Raw genomic sequence first — 18,676 nt, 5'->3', positions numbered from 1 at the left:
TGACATTCTATAGTCTAGGGTAGTTACTGAGCATAAACAGAGGAGGACACACGCACCTTCATCCTAACCACTGAAATGACCGGTTTCCCTGAATTCCCCATGGTCACAGTACATTTTGCCTTCAAACATTTTACATGGCTATGGAAGCCCTGACCCAGTGATTAATACGTTAAAATTAAATTAAATCTTTGACACTTATAAATTGGCTTGGCAAAATGGGACTCCATGGACCTTCTCCCAGTTAAAGTGGTTAATATAGTCCAATCTAAATTAAAGTAGGGAATTAAGGGATTGAAATCCATTATCTAAGATGTATTTAGTAAAGGGAGGGTATTTGTCTGCTTCTCAATGAACATTCCAACTTGGCCAGTTGCTAAAACTTAGAAAGAATGAATAGCAGTGCCATGTCACTGTGGACTGCTGCAGCCTTCACCCTGTGGTTCCCTCCTTCAATCCCCCAGGAAGTGAAGTGAACTTTGCAGTTACTCATGACTATAATCAGCAACTGAAAAATGTCATGTTAATATAAATTTGGCTACTATGCTCTGTTTGGTATATACTTGGATGGCCCATTACCTGGAGCCTGCCTTCACATGGAAGGGACAGTACACCTTTGCCTGACGACCAAGCATATCCATCACACACTCTTTAGAGGCACTGGATTTTCTTCAGTAGAATGAGTAGGACATTACTCACAGGGTTTTATGGTTTGTGTCTAGATGTCCCTCCCACCCTGAAGCCTCATGTAGTCATAGGACTTCTTCAGAGGACATTTTCCAGAGGCTGAATCTAGAGTATGTGATTGATTTGTAGTGCAATGCTAGGAGGAAGAGTGCTGAGATTAAGGGTGGGTGACTGCTGGATTGGCCCACTGATTGGATTGCCACCGCCCTAATCCTGCTAGACGGAGTACAATGTAAGGGACAGAGAGTCTTAACTCCTCTCTCTTGCCGCTTTTGCTGTCTTCTGCCGCTATGAACTGTTGCCCCTCTGCCATGTGCCAACCTGCCTTGGAGCCAGCCGATTTTGAACTGAAACCTCTGCAAACTGTGAGCTCAATAAACCTTTCCCCTTTTAATTCCAGGAGTCAGGTATTTTGTCTCAGCAACAAGAAAAATAACTAAGACACACGGCATTCTGTTCCAAGGACATCCAATACAATTCAAGAGGTGCTCACATGGAAGAGGTGGGTTATTGCTTCACATGCAGTACAAAGCCCTGCAACCTTAGATTAGATTCCTAAAACTTCTCAGCACCCAGGAGGCTGAGGCGCACAGGTTGCAAGTTGGAGTTCATATTGGGCAGCTTAGTGAGACCCTCTCTCAAAATAAAAATTAAAAAAAGGGCTAGGGCTATATATGAAAGTACTAGGTTCAATCCCCAATAACACACACACACACACACACACACCCTAAAAACATGTGGCAAACTGAGAGCACTTCTGTCAATAAAGAGCTATTCCCCTCAGTACGCACAATGTGAAAGCAGTTTTTGTCTTTTTTTTTTTGGTATCGGGAATCAAACTCAGGACCTTGCGCTTGCCAGGCAAGTGCTTGCGCCCTGAGCTATATCCCCGGCCCCAGTTTTTGTCTTACAGTCTGATGTTAACATAACTCATTATCAGATATTAGCATAACTACTCCTTTGCTTACTGTTTGTACCATACATCTTTCCCCATTCTTTTACCTATTTGTGTCTTTGAAGTATATCACTGGTCCACGGTATATAGTTGGATCAATTTTTAAATCTATTCTCCCAAACTCCACATTTTATTTAGTGTCCAAGACATTCAGATTTAAAGTAATTACTGATAAAGTAGGGTTTATGTTTGCCATGTAGCTATTTGTTGTGTGTATGGCTTCTGCATTTTTTATTTCTTCATTCCTTCCTTACTGCCTCCTTTTGCATTAAATGAATATTCTGTGGTATAGTATTTTAATTCCCTTGTTTCTTTGAATGCATTCTTTTGAATTATTTTCTTAGTGGATGGCTGGGTATTACAATTAACATCTTAATTTATCACAACCTAGTTCAGATTTATACTAACTTAATTTCAACAGTACCAAAAACGTTTGTTTTTCCAAAGTACCATACCTTTTCCTCTCTTTTGTCCTGTTGTTGTCATACAAATTACTTCTTTACATATTTATACCCATCAACGCAAATTTATAATTACTGCTTTATACATTTGCCTTTTAAATTATAGAGAAGAGCTACACACACCAATGACAACTGCTCTTTATTTTATAATTCCCTATACAGTTACATTTACCAGTGTCTGTTACCGTTTTCATGTGAGTTTGAATCACTGACTATTCTTTGATCTCTGCCTGAAGGACTGCCTCTAGTATTTTTTTAATAAGGAAAGTCTACCAGTGTTAAATTTTGTCAATTTCTGTTTACTTAGGAATGTCTTAATTCTGCCTTCATTTTTGAAGAGCTTTGCTGGATCTATTTTTCTCAGTTGACAATCTTTCTCTTTCAGCACTTTGAATAGGTCACCCTCTGCCTTCTGTCTCCATAGATTCCAATAAGAATTCAACTGTCAATTTTATGACTCCCTGGTATGTGAGGAGTCTCTCCTCTCTTACTGCTTTCAAGATCTCTCTTTGGCTTTTGAAAGTTTGATTATGATGTTTCTAGGTGTGGATCTCTCAAGTTTATCCTACTTGGAATGTGTTAAGCCTTTTAAAATTTCATATTTGACTTCTCTCTCCCAAATCCCACATATCAACAAGTCTCGACAACTCTATCCTAGTATAGTATATCTTAAATCAGTGATGGCGAACCTATAGCACATGTGCCGCAGCTAGCTGTTTGTTATCTCTGAAAGCTCTAAAAGGTTCACATCACTGTTCTAAATCCTTACTTCTTGTTTCCCATATTGCTGCCCTAAGCCAAGCCATCAGCACCTGCCACCTGTACTAGGACACTATCTTCCTCACTGCACCCCCATCTCTGCAGTCCTCTCAGTTCATTCTCCAGCTACAAGCAAGAGTAGTATTCATCAGCTACAAGGTGTAACCAAAAACTGTGATGAACATTTAAATTTTAAAATATTTATTACAGCTGCTTTTTGGACACCGTGACATAAGCAGCCTTCCTCCATCAGATCCTTCCACTATGCCTCCCAGCCTTGGAGCTGGCCAACTACGGTACAAAAACATGAGCTAAAATAAAACTCTCCTCCTTGAAAAAATAAAGTAAAATAAAATAGTTATTACAGTAAAAGCTATATTGCTATGAATCTTTCTGAAAATATTTTCCATCACTTTAAACACATTCTTGCTATTTTCTGCAGCAGTTCTGGAAGTCCTCTTTCTTGAGTGTCTTTAGTTATGCTGTTATGTCTGCCTTAATGTCCTGACTTGATTCAAAATGTTCCCTTTTCATGGTATTTTGACTTTGAGGAAGATCCAGAAACTACACAGTGCCAGATCTGTTGAGTAAGGTGGATAAGGACACACTGTCATGTTTTCATGAGCCCATCTTTTTGTGGGATGGCTTTTGGCAGCAGCATTCCCTGGATTTTTTTATCACACCTATAAAGACACTCAGAAGACTTCTACAATTACTGTAAAAAGTGGCCAGAATGGCCAAACGTGGCTACTCCCAGCACTTGGAGGGCTGAGGTAGGAGGAGGGCTGAGTAGAGGCCAACCTGGGCTACATAATGAGTTCAAGGCCACCCTGAACTACATAGTGAGGCACTTTCTCAAAACACCAAAAAAAACTGGCCAGAACGATGGGATAAGTGTGTTCGAAGAAGGGAGGGGTATTTTAAGGGGAATTAATGGTAATGTGTCTTTTACCACAATATATATACTTTAAAAAATTTAAACACTCATATTTTTTATTACACCCCATATATTTGTCTCTTATCTACATATAGGTTCTCCCTGGAGTCAATCTCTATTTTTAAAAACTCGACTGTCTTCCCTACTGTTGTCTCTCTAGTGTTCAGAATAGTGATCACCATACAGTAGTGTCCCAAATATCTTTTGGCAGAACGGTCTCATCGTGCTCACCAGGGGACACCCTTTCTTTCCAAGACTCTCTACACCATGAAAGTGGGTGTGGGCGGCCCAAGGCTGTGATGACTCCCAGCCTGCCTTCCTCTTAACAGAGACCTGCTCCCTGGTACCCTCCGTTTTAGCTGCATTTTATCATTTTTTGATTCAGTAATTATGGATCATTGGACTCATTTCCATAGCAATCCTTAATCAACCAGAATATCCCACTATCCAGGACGCTTTCTCCTTCACCCTTACTGGAAAACCCCGCTCCCCATCAAGGTGCTTTCCAACTTCTGGCAGAGGTTAAGGGTCTGGAGTGGGGAAAATGAGGCCTTGGGTCTCATTCCAATGGGAAGCTCAAGACACAAGGAACTCATCAGACTGAAAGGATGATTCATTTCTGCTTTTGCGTCCGGTAGGTAAAACATCACCCTGCATGCAGTAAGAGGCAATGTTACGGTTTAGATCTAGAATGGCCCTCTAAACTCTGATGCACTCAGAGGCCGGGCTTTTAGATTGATCATGGGAATGCTATACTTCTGTACGGATTCATCCACTGAGGTGCAGCAGCTGAGTGCGCTGTTAGGAGGTGGGGCCTGGCTGGAGGTGGGTCACTGGGGGCATGACAAGGAGGGAGACACCCTTCCCTGAAGACTTTCCTTCCCTTTCTACTTCCTGATCACCATGACGCGAGCTGCTTTCCTCCTCCCAGGGCCTCTCACTATGCCATTGCTGTGTTTGAGCCTGCCAACCATGCACTGAAACTTCTGTAACTGTAAGCCAAAATATATCTCTCTTTTAAGTTCTGGATGCTGGGTATTGCGTTCCAGGGAAGGGAAAGTGATAGAAAGCAACAGCTAGGGAAGGTGGGTCCTCTCTTCTTTAGGACTGGTGAGTAAAGAGGATTTTGGTTCCATGCTCCAGGCCCAACTCTCCCAGTTGCAGGAAGCTATCTGACTCAGCCAAAGGTACAAAGTCGGTGCTATGGGAGGCAGGGCCAGGGAATCAGGTCAGCTCAGCCCCTCACACACAGAAAATGAGAAACCCCCTGGGCACCGCTTCAAGGGAGGTCTGACTAGCCAATGTTTCCATTACAAAGGGCATTTAAAATAAACTGCTCTCCAGCTGGCTTCAGCACACTGGGCTCCAAAGGCCCCCAAACAGGGCGTCTGGCCTAATTAAGGCTCTGCCCAACTCTGATGACATTCAGGACCTACCAAGTTGTAATTCACAACATTGCAAACGGACTTCACCGGTCTTGGTTTTAGAGGTTACAGTTCCCATCACAGCCTCAGTCTCCAAGCACATCTGGCTTACAACGTCAGGTGGCCCTAGATTAGACCCTACCCTCTTATAATAGTAATTGACATTGTTCCTTGGGACAGAGGCAAACTAAGTTATATTCCACAGCTGCCAAGGAAGAGTAGAAATATAAAAGTGGAAAGTAGAGGCACATAGACTCTCAACATGCCAGCTAGGGTCCGGCAGGCACACAGAGAGCTCTGTGGGGATTACAGTGGCAGGAGGCTCTTCAGAGTCAAGGACCAGAAGGCAGAGGTGAGGGGGCATGTGGCTGAAGCGACAGGGCTATAGCTTCAGAGCCACAGGCTCATTGTGACTTTGGGCCTCTCCTTTGCTAGCTACAGGAGCCAAAGGCAGTTTTAATTGTTCTGTGCATTCACCTGTGAACCGGGCTGAGCACTTCCAGGGGACTGTCAGGTGGATCAAACGAGATGCGATGTGAAGGGATGCTGCACAGAGTAGGTGCTGAACAGGTGTCACACCTGAGGTAGCTCAGGGTCCTCTTGTCCGGTTGAAAAGACGGACATGGGCTGGGGATACAGAACCTGCTGGGCAACCCCAGTCTGGCATTGAAGGAGGATGGGATACACCTGGACCACATCCTCCTCCACGCATCCTCAGCTGCGAGTCCTCCAGACACAGGTCTGAGTGTGCCCACTGGTATGGGGCCCAGGCAACCACAACAAACGTGTGCTCCCCCCTTGGACCCAGGCAGGGAAAAACAAAGCCTGAAACATCTTCCAGTGCACTTTAATCAAAATTCCATCATCACAAGAGTTCTTACGGCATACAGTGTCAGGATGGGCATGTCAACTTGGTCCTATGAATGGAATTTCCACAAATTTGCACTTCAAACAGGTATGAAAAATAAAATATATAATATTTAGCTTTATAAATTTCCCCACTTAATCACATTCTCTTTAAAATAAATTACAATATATTAAGCATCCCGGAGTCACTGAGCAAATATCGGCTAAATGACATCCATTTTCTTAAAACTTCTTTGGGGAAACAATTGATGGGGACAGATACTTACAGGAATCAACGTGGATTAAAAGTGGACACACTCCTCACAGTGGGCAAAATGTAAAAAATGGGAACTTTCTAATGGCTGTTCTTCTCTGATGGGGAAAAATAAAGCCCCCAGGCCACACTGAATGGTTGTAGAAGCTGCACATGAACTTTTGGCACCAGATGAGTGATTCCATCAAAGCATGGGACTGAGGAAGCAGTGGCAGAGGGGCAGGGACAGCTGTTGTGGCTCTTCTCCATTGGGGCCCCCTCTCACCCCGCCTTGGGAAAGATGGGGTTTGTCTGGGCGTCTGGCCCTCCGCCAGCTAGACTTCCTCACAGCCAGAGGCTCAATGCACAGGACACGGGGGAGGGAGCGGCTGCTTTTGCTGCGTGCTCAGCCGACAGCAGGGATGCACTCTACACAGAAGGCACACACAGAAGGTACACACAGGACAGCAGGGATCCGGGAGGACGGGCAGGACTGGGCTGTGCTAGCATTTACAGGTTCTGGAGAGGGGCTTATGGACATCACCCCCGGCAGAAATTCAGCTGCTTGCCCACTGTGGCTTGGGGCTTCTACTCAGGGGATTCTGGCACTACCCCTCCATCCCCCAAAACCAAAATCTTGGGAAGGAACAGGTAAGCCGGTGACAAATGATGTCACCTGGCATCAGTCTTACAAATTCCCTGGGATTGGGCTTTGGGGTCCCAGCCATTGGGGCAAGAGGTTTTACACAGTTCAACGGGGGAGTACATGGCCCTGACGTCCCCACAGGGACAGCCTGGTCCTGCCCTCCTGGACACAGAGAAGGTGGCTACAAGTCCAGGAGGCGCTCCTCACAGGTCTCCACCGGCCACTTGGAAGCCCCTCCAAACACATCCACGTTGTTGTCCACCCAGGGGATGATATTGCCCGGCATGTTCGTGGAGCAGTTGGCGATGTTGATAATTTCCTGTGCGCGAAGGACACGGTCCCAGATGTTGAACTGGCTGAGCTCTCCCACGAACGCCTGTGTGGCATCGAATCTGCCGCCCACAGTGTCCTGGGAAATGGGGACAGGACATCCACCATCAGGGCAGGCTCACAAACACACGCGTGCTAATTCTCCAGGAAGATGGGGGATGAGGCTGGGACATTTCCCCGACTCCCCTACTCTGACCAGAGATTCCACAGGTTCTGAGACTCCATGGCGTACCAGGCCTCCAAAACAGCTGTACTTGAACCACTCATTTTGTACAGGGGAAACTGAGGCCAGATGAAGGAAACATCTGTCCCAAACTAGAATTACAGCTGTTGTCTCCTAACTCTGAGCCACTCATGGCACTAGCAGTCAGAGCGCAGAGGAGGGGAGTGGGCTAGGAAGGGATCAGACTTCAAGCCCCAAAGCACCTCAAATACAACTTTTTGCTCTCCTCACCTGGATGGTACATTTCCTGGGGCAGTCCCAGGTCTCCCCCGCTCCTCCCCGCACCCCTACATACTGAGCACCTGGCATTCCTAAGTGCCCTGGGCTGGAAGTCCAGCACAGGACCCCTAGCAAGTAGCTCCTAGAAGACACCAGCTGTAGCAACCCAAGTCACTTCCGCCCCAGGCACAGGCAAACCCAGCAGAGATTTGGAGGGACATCGAGATGCCCTCTGCAGCCCCAGCCCCAGAATGAAGCTGGAGCCTGAGTGACAAGATGGCCTCACGACCACAGGGGCAGCCCTACCCCTTTGTGTCAAGCGTGATTTAGCAATCTGCCTGAACCCACCAGCCCAACTTGGTCTCTGCCAGGGCTGGCTGTGTCCCCAGTGCATCCCTATTGGGGTTGTCCCTATTGGGCAACCATCAGGCCACACTGGCTGGCCCCTTGGAGGGCACCCACCTGCTCCTGGCCGAGGATCAGCACCCCGCCCGGCTTGATGGGGTGCCAGGGTGCCAGGTTCTCCCCAGTGCCAAGCTTCTCTCCATCCTGGAAAGCCTCCCACATGCCGTCCCGCGTCGTCCAGGTGATGCAGATGTGGTGCCACTTGCCATCACTGACAAACAGGGGCAGCTGGGCAACCTGTGGGTGGCCACATGCAGGTGAGGATGTGCGCAACACCCCTGGTGCCTGAAGAGGAAGGCCACCTGCGAGTCCCAAGCCAAGGTGCCTCCAGAGCTCCTCCTTCTCTGCTCTGTGGGTGACACCCTCCCTCAGAGGGGGGCAGCCTCAGCATGAGCCTCCGGTGTGAAATGGACACTCACAGTCCCTACGCTAGCTGAGGACTGAGCAGACATGGGGGTGAGCCTCCTTAGCTGGCCCTGAGCTCTCTGCACAGAACCTAAAGTCAGGATTCCCCTGTACCAGCTTCCTTGGAAACAGAGCAGGGATCTTCTCTTCTCAGGCAGAGCCCCAAATGTCCCTGGTGTCGCTCAGGGACCTGTGCTGGGGTGTGTGTGCCACCTGCCTGGGCAGAGCGCTGGAGGGTGTCAATGTGAGGGCTGAGGGGGATGCACACAGACCACACACAGAACTGAAGGTAGGCTTGGGAGCTCTGGGCTGCCCAGTTGTTACTGCTGGTCTCCTAGCAACCCAAAGCCTCCCTCCAGGAATTAGATGTTTACAAGAGGTCTCAATGGAGAAGAAAACAAGATTCTCAGTCCTACTGGGTTATTTAGAGCAATTAATCCTCAGCAGGCTCCACAGCATTTCCAATTTAAACAAACTCTACCCAGGGCAGGGCAGGGAAGTCCCCAGAGGGAGGGACAGGGCTGTACCCCTCGCCCGCTAGCCCCAGCCCACACCCTCTTGGTAGCTAGGGCAGCCAGGGAGCTGGTGTACACATTCAAATGCTGAAATCCAGTCAGGAGGACAAAAGGTTGTGCTTTTGTTACGTTTAGTCAACTTTGGAAGAAAAGTTTTGAAATGGGGGCTGCTAAAGGTTCTGGGAGGTCCACAGCTGATCTTTTGGGGGGATCAGATTCGTGGGTGCTCACCCAAAAGGGCCGTTTTCTCTGGAAAAAGCAAGACTGTAGGTCGAGAACATGGGCTGGGGCAGGGGCTACATGAAGCCAGAGCAGGAATTTACATGAGGGAATTTGGGGTGGGAGAAGGTGGCACTGTTTTCCATTTTTATTGTGATGCTGGTTACACAACTGTATATATTTGTTGAAACTGGCTGAAATGTGTATTGAGGGGTAAATTTCACTGTATGTAAATTACATCTCTATGAACCTGAGCTCTCTAAACTGCCCAGCCCCTGCACACAGAGACCTGCTCTCTGCTCCTCCCTTCCTTGGCTGCCTGGACCCTCTGCTGCCTCCTGGCCAGACTCACAGATTGGATCTCCATAAACTACCACTCTCCCCACTCCCATCCCCTGCTCCTCTGCCATACCGCAGACTGGGACCAACTCAGCACACAGCTACCTCCTTGATGTGGAGGAAACTGTATTCCTTGGCCATTTCCTGTGGCCCCCACTCTGTGGCTGGGATTGCTGGGCTGTGTTACAGGTTGGCCAGGGGCAGACTGTTCCCTCCCCAGGTGTCCATTTCTCACAGTGCCCAAGCCTGCACCAAGTGGCCTCACCTTGTCATTGATGAGCAGCTCAATGGGGTTGTTACCCCACTCTATCAGCACAATCTCATTAGCCTGCCCGGGCACGGCATAGGAAAACGGGGTACCGATGCCTGGTGAGGCGCTAGACCGCAGCCACAGGCAGATGGTGAAGGCGTATAGCTCGGGTAGCGTCTTCTTGATCTTTCCATACAGGTAGTTGGTGCGGAGAGGGAGGGACACTTTGAATGCATCTGGTGACTTAAATGCACTGTTGCCTAGGTAGAGAGAAGACAGGCCACAGCTTGTTAGGCCACCCAACCCCCAGCAAGTCTCACCCACAACACACACTCAGGCAGTTCCTAGAGTGACTGGGCGCCATCACCTGCCAGCCACTATTCAAAGCGCTAAAGTCCAGCAGTCCCAGAGACAGTCTTTGCCTCCAGGAGGCTTACATCCTGGAGGGGAAGGCAGGAAGGAAACCAGCAGCAGGCGGTGGCTGAAAGGGCAGGAAGGGACTCTGCAGGAGGGAGAGTGATGGTATGTCACAGAGAAAGTTGTGTGGATGAGAACTCCATGAAGAGGTACCAGGAAGTCTGAGGCCCCAAGGAAGTGTGGGTAAGAAAAGAGGGGAAAGAAATATTTTGTGGGTAATGCACTTGACGTGCTAGGGATTATTTATTTATTTTTGTGGTACTAAGGATTGAACCTAGGAGTGGTTTATCACTGCACTACAGGTCCTTTCCTTTTTAAAATTTTTATTTTGAGGTAGCATCTCCTTAAATTGCTCAGGTTAGGCTCAAATTTCTAATCCTCATGCTTCAGAGTGGTAAGACTATAAGCATGTGCCTGACTTTATATTTTGAGACAAGATCTTGCTAAGTTGTTAAACTGCCCAGGCTGGACTCAAACTTGCTATCCTCCTGCCTCAGCCTCCTGAGTACTAGGATTTCAGGTGTGCACCATTACACCTGACACTAGTTCTGTCCTTCACGAAAAGAGGCTTAGAAAAAGAAGCTTCTTTAAATGCAGTGGGAAAAATCTCTGGTCTCTCTTAGTACTCCCTCTTTTTTTAGTCATATCTGGTGATTAGAAAGACTGAGGAAGTAGGCAGAGATAAGTTTGACTTTCTTGTTTCACCAAGCCAGAAAATCCTCAGCCAAGTCTTGTTTCCTTGGATCTTTCCTTGAGCTCTCAGCCTTTCTGTGGAGAAGCAGTGTATGGAATCCATAGTACGTGGGCTTGGAGATGCAAAGTTTCACAGGGACCCAGGCACTTGGTAAACATTTAGCAAGTGAGTAAGACCGTGTCACTTTGTCATATTGAATAATCACCACCACTGAGGCAAAAGACTTGGGCTCTAGGTCTTGACACTACAAACAACTCAGAAGTGGCTACCTAAATCCCTTCTGTAATCTTATTACTCCCATTTGCCCCTTCCTGCCCAAGAGAGGACTGTTTCTTGGTAATTTCCTGTAGTCCCAAACCAGGGGAGGCATATCCATGCAGAGGAATTCCCCCAACTCAGGTGAACACACCTGCTTCCAGAACTTTTCAGGACCAATAAGGATGCTCTTTCTCCCCAGGCCACTCCCGTGTACACAGCACTTTCCAAATCCTGGACAACAAACTCTAAAGTGGATTTAGGTAACTTTCAGTGTAGTCTTGGTTTAAGTTCAAGAGTACTTTGATAATGCCAGTCCCTCTTATCAAGAGACCAAAGTTTTCAAGAAAACACTGATTCTGTGAGCTGTCATGGCCAAAGCTTTCCTCTTATTTGGGGACCAGATCCTGCCAGCAAGGCACCTAAATACCCTCCACTCATTCAACAAGCACCCACAGGAACCAGCTGGCTGGGTAACCTTTTTCTACCATAATCCCCCAAATTTGGTTTCCATCAGGGTAAAGGACCATGTCCATCTGAGGAGGGGTTTCTGGGTAGAACAACGGGCCCAGATCACCCTTCCAGTCTCTCTGATGTCACTGACACCAGAATCTGGGCTTCGCAGCAAGTACATGCTTGTGCCTGTGATGGCACAAAGCATCTTCCAAAGGCTAGAAAGACCTGGGCACCCAGGAAGTGGAGAAGCCTTGGCAGAGGAAGGGCAGGGGCTGGCCCTTCATCAGACTGAAGAAAAACAGGGAAAAGTAGCCCCCACCCCCTGGTTTTCCAGGTGACAGAGCTGAAATACCGAGACTCAGAGAAGTGAGGTGACTTATTCGAGGTCACATAGCCTGTAAATCACAGAGCAGGGACTGCAAGTCCCTCTTCCCACTACGTGGAGCCACTAGTACTTAATCTTCAAGTGGCAAATGGCCATGTTCTTAATGAAGGCATCATTATCTAATAAAGAGAAATGGCTTCTATGCTTGCAGGTGGGCAGGCTTTCCAATTTAATAAGACTCAGTATCAGTAATATCGTTAGCTTGGTGACAACACATAGATTTAATTAGAGCTGGGGGAGCCGAGGGGCATAAGAGGGGATCCACACCCTGAAAGCTGGCGCCCTTTATTTGAATAAAACAGCTTGGAGGTTCACAGGAAACTTAGTTAAAACCAATTAAGGAATTAAAGAGCCTGACCAATAAATCAGAAACTGCAGGTGGCGGACAAGCCCAAGGAGGGGGGCAGGCAGCCTGGGGCTACAGGGAGCCGGCTCTGGTCTTCTCAGTGCCAAGGCTGCTTTCAGCAGTGAGCAGGGCTGCGCCTGGCCAGCTGGCCCAGACTCCAATGAGCAGGTCTCATAACAAAGGAAAATGGGCATCCTGGGAACAAGGGGGCAAGAGCACCCACATGCAGGAGTTGGATGCTGCCTGCTGGGCTCACAGTAGCCCCTAGCCCAGCAAGGCAGGAGCCTTCATTCTTCCTCCGGAGTCACCCCTCTCAATCCCAGCCCTGAGGGAATGCAGGCATCACCTGACTGAGACTTCAGTCCCTCATCTGTCACTAGTACCTCCCACAGGGCTCTTGCAGGGCTTAGAGAAGACAGTGTGGAGCCGCCCCCCTCACGGGCACCTGGCCAAGAACAGGCACAGGGTGATGGCTCATAGGCCAGAGATCCCCCCAAAGACCCCCGCTTCCTACATGGTTGGGGTCTACCTCCTCTGTGCTCAGGAGGATGCTTCCAAGGAACCTGGTGTATTCTCCACTCAGAGCACACTAGGGGGCTGGGCATTTACGTGTCCCTAGACAATGGTCACCAACAGGACCAATGTAAACCCAACCGTCCAGCAAACAAACTGCTCAGCAAATGGTCAGTTTTCTTAAAGATCCATCCCAGAACTGAGTTGGCAAGGCACATGGAAGGATTCCAGAGTTCCCACAGCAGGTTGAAGGACACCAGACCATGTAACTGAGCTGCTCCTCTAGGCCAGTCCTCTGCCAGAACGGCCACCAGGGCACCGCCACCCCCACTCCCTTCCAGGACAGTTAGCGCTAAGAGCTTTCAGTGACAAATGAGGATGAAGAGAGTCAGTGCCAAAACCAGGATTGGTGGGCCCGAGTCCTATCTCCTTCTGCCTGTGCACAGGCTGGGAGGGAGAGAAAGTCCAAAGGGGCAGCTCCTGCTGACCAAAGCCATGGTGAAGGAGTGTGAGGTAGGCCACATGGTACTTGCACTGGTCTTGAATCAAAAAGAATTGGGGGGGTTATGTTGTCACTGTAGCTCCCCAGCAAGCGGCCCACACTTCTTTAGCCTCTCTCCCCAAAGGACATTTATCTGGCTAAGAAGTGAGCACTTTTCTCATCTGTGAAATGGGTACTCCTATCAGGAAACTGGACCTTCCAGGAGTAAAAGAGTCAGTGCACTGCCTGGCACTACTCCACTAACCCATCCTTGTAGCAACTTGGCCCTCAAGGTCTCTGGCAAAGCTCTCCTCTGGCTCTATGGCCATTCCACCCAAGGCACAAAATAACCATAGAGTGAATGCTTGTTCCATGGCCCAAATGCTCCAAGGACATACCATGGCTATGGCTGGGTGGAGGGACCCATGCTCACCTGTGGCTAGATGCTGCCCTCCCCTCCCACCAGGCCAAGACAGCCTCAGCTGCAGCTTCTCTACCTTTGGGGAAGGTTCTGAGACCTAACGAGTCCCCTGATGTCACCTAGAAGCAGAAGGCAGGTAGAGATGAAACTCGACAATGTAAGTCAGGCAGATCAGACACACCACCTTTTTTTGAGAAGGGCAGGGAAGAAAAGATAGACCTTACTGGTGGAAGAGAAAGAAAAGGGATGAAGGAGACCTGTGCCCCATGGGATGGAACAGAAACCCACCCCCTTCTCCATCTGGCCCTCCTGGGCCAATGTTATTAAAAGTCACTGGACAATCTGCTGCTGGACATTCCCCTAGCAATTCATGAAACTGAGTAATCAGAAATTGCCTGTGTCAGATGAGTACACCTGAGATTAAAATCTTATACCTACTCCCAGCAAACTTAAAATTATATACTCAGGCCACCCAGCAATTTGGGGTTTGCTAATACAGTGTAAATTATCTAGGGCCTTCCATCTCTCCCTTTCGGGCTCTCACGGGAGATACTTACCTCCCTTAGTGTAAAGAGGGGAGAGAAAGATGCACAGAAATTGCTGCAAGGGTGAGTGAAGAAGGGACTGAAACGTCCACACAGGAGGAAGCCGGAGACAGGCTGTTTGTCCAAGGTGGTCCTGAGGTCATTTGGTTTCCCGTGGGCAATGCCAGCGGGGCTGGGGCTGGTTCCTGAGATGATCACTGCCAGTCATCTTTATTATCTGCACAAACATCTATGAACCCTCTCCTGTCCCTACACTGGAGTCCTGAGTCTGACCACAGGGGACGGAAACCAGGCCTCTCCCAGACAGACAAACAAGCACAGCACGGTGTACCTCGCTCCAGTTCGGTCACCCTCTGCAGCAGCGCGTTCAGGGTGTTCTCAGTCTTCTGACGGTGAGCGGAAGTCTCATTGTGGAGCAGGGACTTCTCATCCTCCAGCTCCGCCACCTTTCGAAGCAGCTGCCTCTCCAGCTCCCCGAGCCGCCGCTGGAGCACCTCTCTAAAGTCACTGGGCAACCCCGTGGTGGATGCATTGGTGCGGAGCTGGAGCTTTCAATTGGAAGAGAGGACGCATGTGGGAAAAAAATACTCAGGCCGGTGGAGCAGAAATCGTGACATGTAGCTCCAGTGACCTGACCACACAGGGAGAAGCTTCCAAAACCTCGTCATTAAATTGTACCAATGTACCGGAGAAAAACCAAAAAAAAAAAAAAAAAAAAAAATTGTACCAATGACTCAAAAGGCTCCTCATGAGCCTTTTAAAAATTTTTTTGGTGGGAAAGGATTTCCAAAGTCAGAGGATTTCAAAGGATTTCAAAGTCATACAAGAATTACTTTGCTGCAATATATGAAACTTGTGAATCTTATTTTCCCTCTTAAAAAAAAAAACTTTTTCTCCTCTCACTAAAAAGTCAAAATTTAAACTAACACCCATAATTCTATGTCAGGTAAAGACCAAAATACAGAGAGGATTTTTTTCTTCCTACAGAATTAATCAGTGATACTCAAAGCTGGTGAGCTTTCATCTAGAAATGAAAACAGCCTCCAAGTTCCAGAATGACACTTAGGTAAATAACTATGCTTGCAGAGATACCACTGAAAAATGACAGGCATAAAATATCATGAGTCTAAATTCCAGGAATCTTTGTTTTTAATGCTCTTCCTAAATCATTTCTGTTTCTCTTACACCTCTGTCATCAGCTTGCTGCTGCCTAAGCCAGGAGCCTTTGGTAAGCTCTTTACCTCACTCTGTGTCCAAGTGCTCCAAATTATGAATTGCAGAAAATAGAACCCACCTCATACTGCTCATTGTTGCAGGAGTTAATATTAAATAATATGCCTGACTCATATTTAGTACTCAACAAATGTTAGCTGTTAGTAATCATAATGACTCATGGGATGTACAGATGCTGGAAATACTGTATTTAGCTCTCATGCCAAAAGAAACCCTCTACCAGTTCGGCAATAATTACCACCTGTAATTCAAACCTTGCCTTGCTAATAGGTATTTTGATAAACGCTATTAACAGAAATGTCCACACTTCTTAAAGAGGGTGGAAAGTAAAGAAGAAAATTAATGGAAGATTTCGCTTTCAAAGTTCCAAACTGCAGATATCTTTCAAGGAGAGAAGGTGATAAGATCCCTTCCCCCAAAGCAATCGGGAACGGCACCTTAAAATGGTCCAACTCAGTAAACAAGCACCTTGGAAGTTAAGAGGTTTACTTAGATGTGCTTGTTGGGGTCGTAGGTGACCCCGCTGGGCTATCTTTTCTCAGCGCCCCCAACCTCCACCCTCACCTCTTTTGGTCTAGCCTGACCCGATTTGAAAAGGAAACACCAGATGCCCAGGGCACCTGACCTCAGGAGCAAGCCTCGCAGCCCTTGGCACAGCCAGGCAGAGCGCGTCCTGGCTCGTGGACATTTTCAGGAAATGGAAAGCGGCTGCCTCACCCCTGGATATTTCGCGCCTGGCTTGGCTGTCCGGGCTCACCAGCCAGGACCTCCCAAGTTCACGGTGGGTCAGGGGCGGGGAAGGGGGGGACGGGAGGTTAACCCTTTCGTTTCCAACAAGAAGATGAGGGAGAGCGGGAGAAAGAGGTGCGACGCAAGTAAGGTCCAGAGTAAGACCAAGACCCTCCCCTTGCACCCCAAACTCAGCTCATCTCGCGGATGAGCCCATGCACCCGCTTCTCTGCCGATCCTCCACCCCACGGGCCGAGGGCGTTACCCCCTAGATTCCCCACGCGCCGCTACCTCGAGGCTCTCCAGACGGTCCTTGAGAGTCTGCAGCGAGCGGCTGAGCTGCTCCACGACGTGGCCAGGGTCCCGCGGCAGGTCGCCCATGGTGTCCTTGCCCGTGGCCCCCGAGCCTCGCACCTTGCCGCCCGCCAGCCCCTCGCAGCGCGCCAGCTTGCCCGTGAGCTCGCGGATGGCCTCGCGCTGGGCGCCCAGCGTCTCTTTCTGCTGCACGACGGTCTCGCGCAGCTGCAGCACCGCGGCCCGCAGCTCCTCCTCGGGGCTCAGCGCGCCGCCCTGCATGGGCATCGCGGGCAGCGGGCAGCCGGCGTGCACCGCCTCCGGGGGCAGCGCCGTGCACACGAAGCGGTTGCCGGGCACAGGCTTGTCCTGGGCCCGGGCGACCACGGCGAGCGCCACGCCGGCGGCCAATAGCGCCAACATCCCGCTGCTGCCGCCGCGCTCAACTCAGCATCCGCGAACTGGAGGACGGGCGCCGTCGGGGCGCTGGCCGCTGGAGTGGCCGCCTGGACCGCCCAGCTAGGGCCACTTGCCGTCGCACAACTCTACTCTCCGCCCCGCGCGGCGGTCTGGCCGGGCTCAGCCCGCGCGCCCTTTCTTAAGCTGAGGGGGCGGGAGAATCGGCGCGTGGGGCGCGCGCCGCGAGCTCTGATTGGCTTAGTCGAGTGCGCGTCACGCAGGGGCGGAGCTGGGGCGCTCCTCACCCAGCGCGGGGCTGCTGGGCGGGCGCGTGGGCCGGAACCTGAGGTGGGAGTCCGAGGTCCCGGGGCCCCCAGGAGCACTTAGGTCCCCAAATCACCTCAGTGCCCTGACGAGCGTCGGCCGCCCGGGCTCAGGTGCTCCTGGAACCCATCCGAGGATGCGGACCTCACGGGCTGAGGAGAAGCAGCGAGGCTCCGGGCGCCCACGAGTGGCTGCGGGCTTCCGGCGCGGCGCGAAAAACCCTGAAGGGGAGGTTACCCACTTCCCACAGTGCAGCCCGCGGCGGGACTCGAGGCCCGGACGTGGACGCGAGCCGCCCCCGCGGCGGGCGTGGGCCTCTTCCCTCTCGGGGCGGGAAGGAGCCGCACGACGGCCGCCTCCGGAGCGCGACGGCCCCGCGGCCCCGCCCCCACCCGGCCGCTCTGGCCGCTTCCGGGTCTGCGGGGCGGGACCGGGCGCCCACGCTGTCGGACGAAGGCGACCCCCGCGCAGGCGAGGGAGCCTGAGTCACGGGGCCACTCGAGAGCTCTGCTGTGCGTGTCCAGCGACAGCCTCTAGGCAGTGAGCTTATTGCGCTTGTGAGGGTGTCCCGCTGGACTCCGTGCGACGGTGCCACGTCCAACGCAGTGCCCTGTCCTTGCAAATGGGGGTGTGGTGGGGGCACGGCATGCACCTTTCCAGTTGAGACCACGGCCCTCAGATTGTTGGAGAGAACAGATAATGCACGAAAACCCCGAAAGGGAGGGGCGCATTTGTTTCAAAGTCTTACCCGTGACTTCCAAACGAGTTCAGAGGATTTTTTTTTTTTAAGTACAGCGACTGGCTGAGCTGGCTTACAGTGCATTAAAAATGGAAATCTTTATTTTTTTTTCCTCAGTGTTTTTAAAGAAATCCTGTTGCTAGGTCATTAATCACATTATCCATTCTACCAGAAACAAATGGATTTGTCACTTGTGCACAGAAGCTGAGGTTGATGCTGAAAACAAATTGTATCAAAATAAATGAAATTATTATGATAATATAAAATAGACTGCGGTGATTAATCTCTAGAAACCAAATTCTGACCTGCTTTGCACTTCAAACAATAGCTTCTGTTATGTAAATAGTTGTGAGGTTTTCAAGGACAATGTTGGTAAATTATAAGAAAAGTTCTATTCATGAAAATCTCTTCAAGGATAAAAAATAAAGGCAGGAAACCTAGCCTACACAGTATGTAAAGCAGGGGACCATGGAAGAATGATTCAGGTAAGAATATTTGTTAGTGGGAAAGCTGCGGGGTGGGGGATGTGAGGAATAAGGGGCTACTGTCATTGTTGAACTGTATCATCAGTGTCA

General features: G+C 49.7%; 1 protein-coding gene across 1 annotated transcript; it reads right to left on the bottom strand.

Moving 5' to 3' along the window:
• Nucleotides 1–6,046: 6,046 nt before the first annotated feature.
• Nptx2 (neuronal pentraxin II) lies at nucleotides 6,047–17,224 on the bottom strand. The gene is made up of 5 exons (XM_005397917.2): nucleotides 16,637–17,224; nucleotides 14,715–14,931; nucleotides 9,886–10,130; nucleotides 8,200–8,379; nucleotides 6,047–7,374 (listed from the first exon to the last, which is right to left on the bottom strand). The coding sequence occupies exons 1-5, from the start codon at nucleotides 17,060–17,062 to the stop codon at nucleotides 7,147–7,149; spliced, it is 1,296 nt and encodes a 431-aa protein (XP_005397974.1). The 5' UTR covers nucleotides 17,063–17,224; the 3' UTR covers nucleotides 6,047–7,146.
• Between the last annotated feature and the right edge of the window lie 1,452 nt (nucleotides 17,225–18,676).

Source organism: Chinchilla lanigera, unplaced genomic scaffold (genome assembly GCF_000276665.1).
Source record: "Chinchilla lanigera isolate Chin_1 unplaced genomic scaffold, ChiLan1.0 scaffold00059, whole genome shotgun sequence".
Taxonomy (NCBI): domain Eukaryota; kingdom Metazoa; phylum Chordata; class Mammalia; order Rodentia; family Chinchillidae; genus Chinchilla; species Chinchilla lanigera.
Note: the sequence above shows the minus strand (reverse complement) of the source record. Positions and strands in the feature narration are given on the sequence as shown.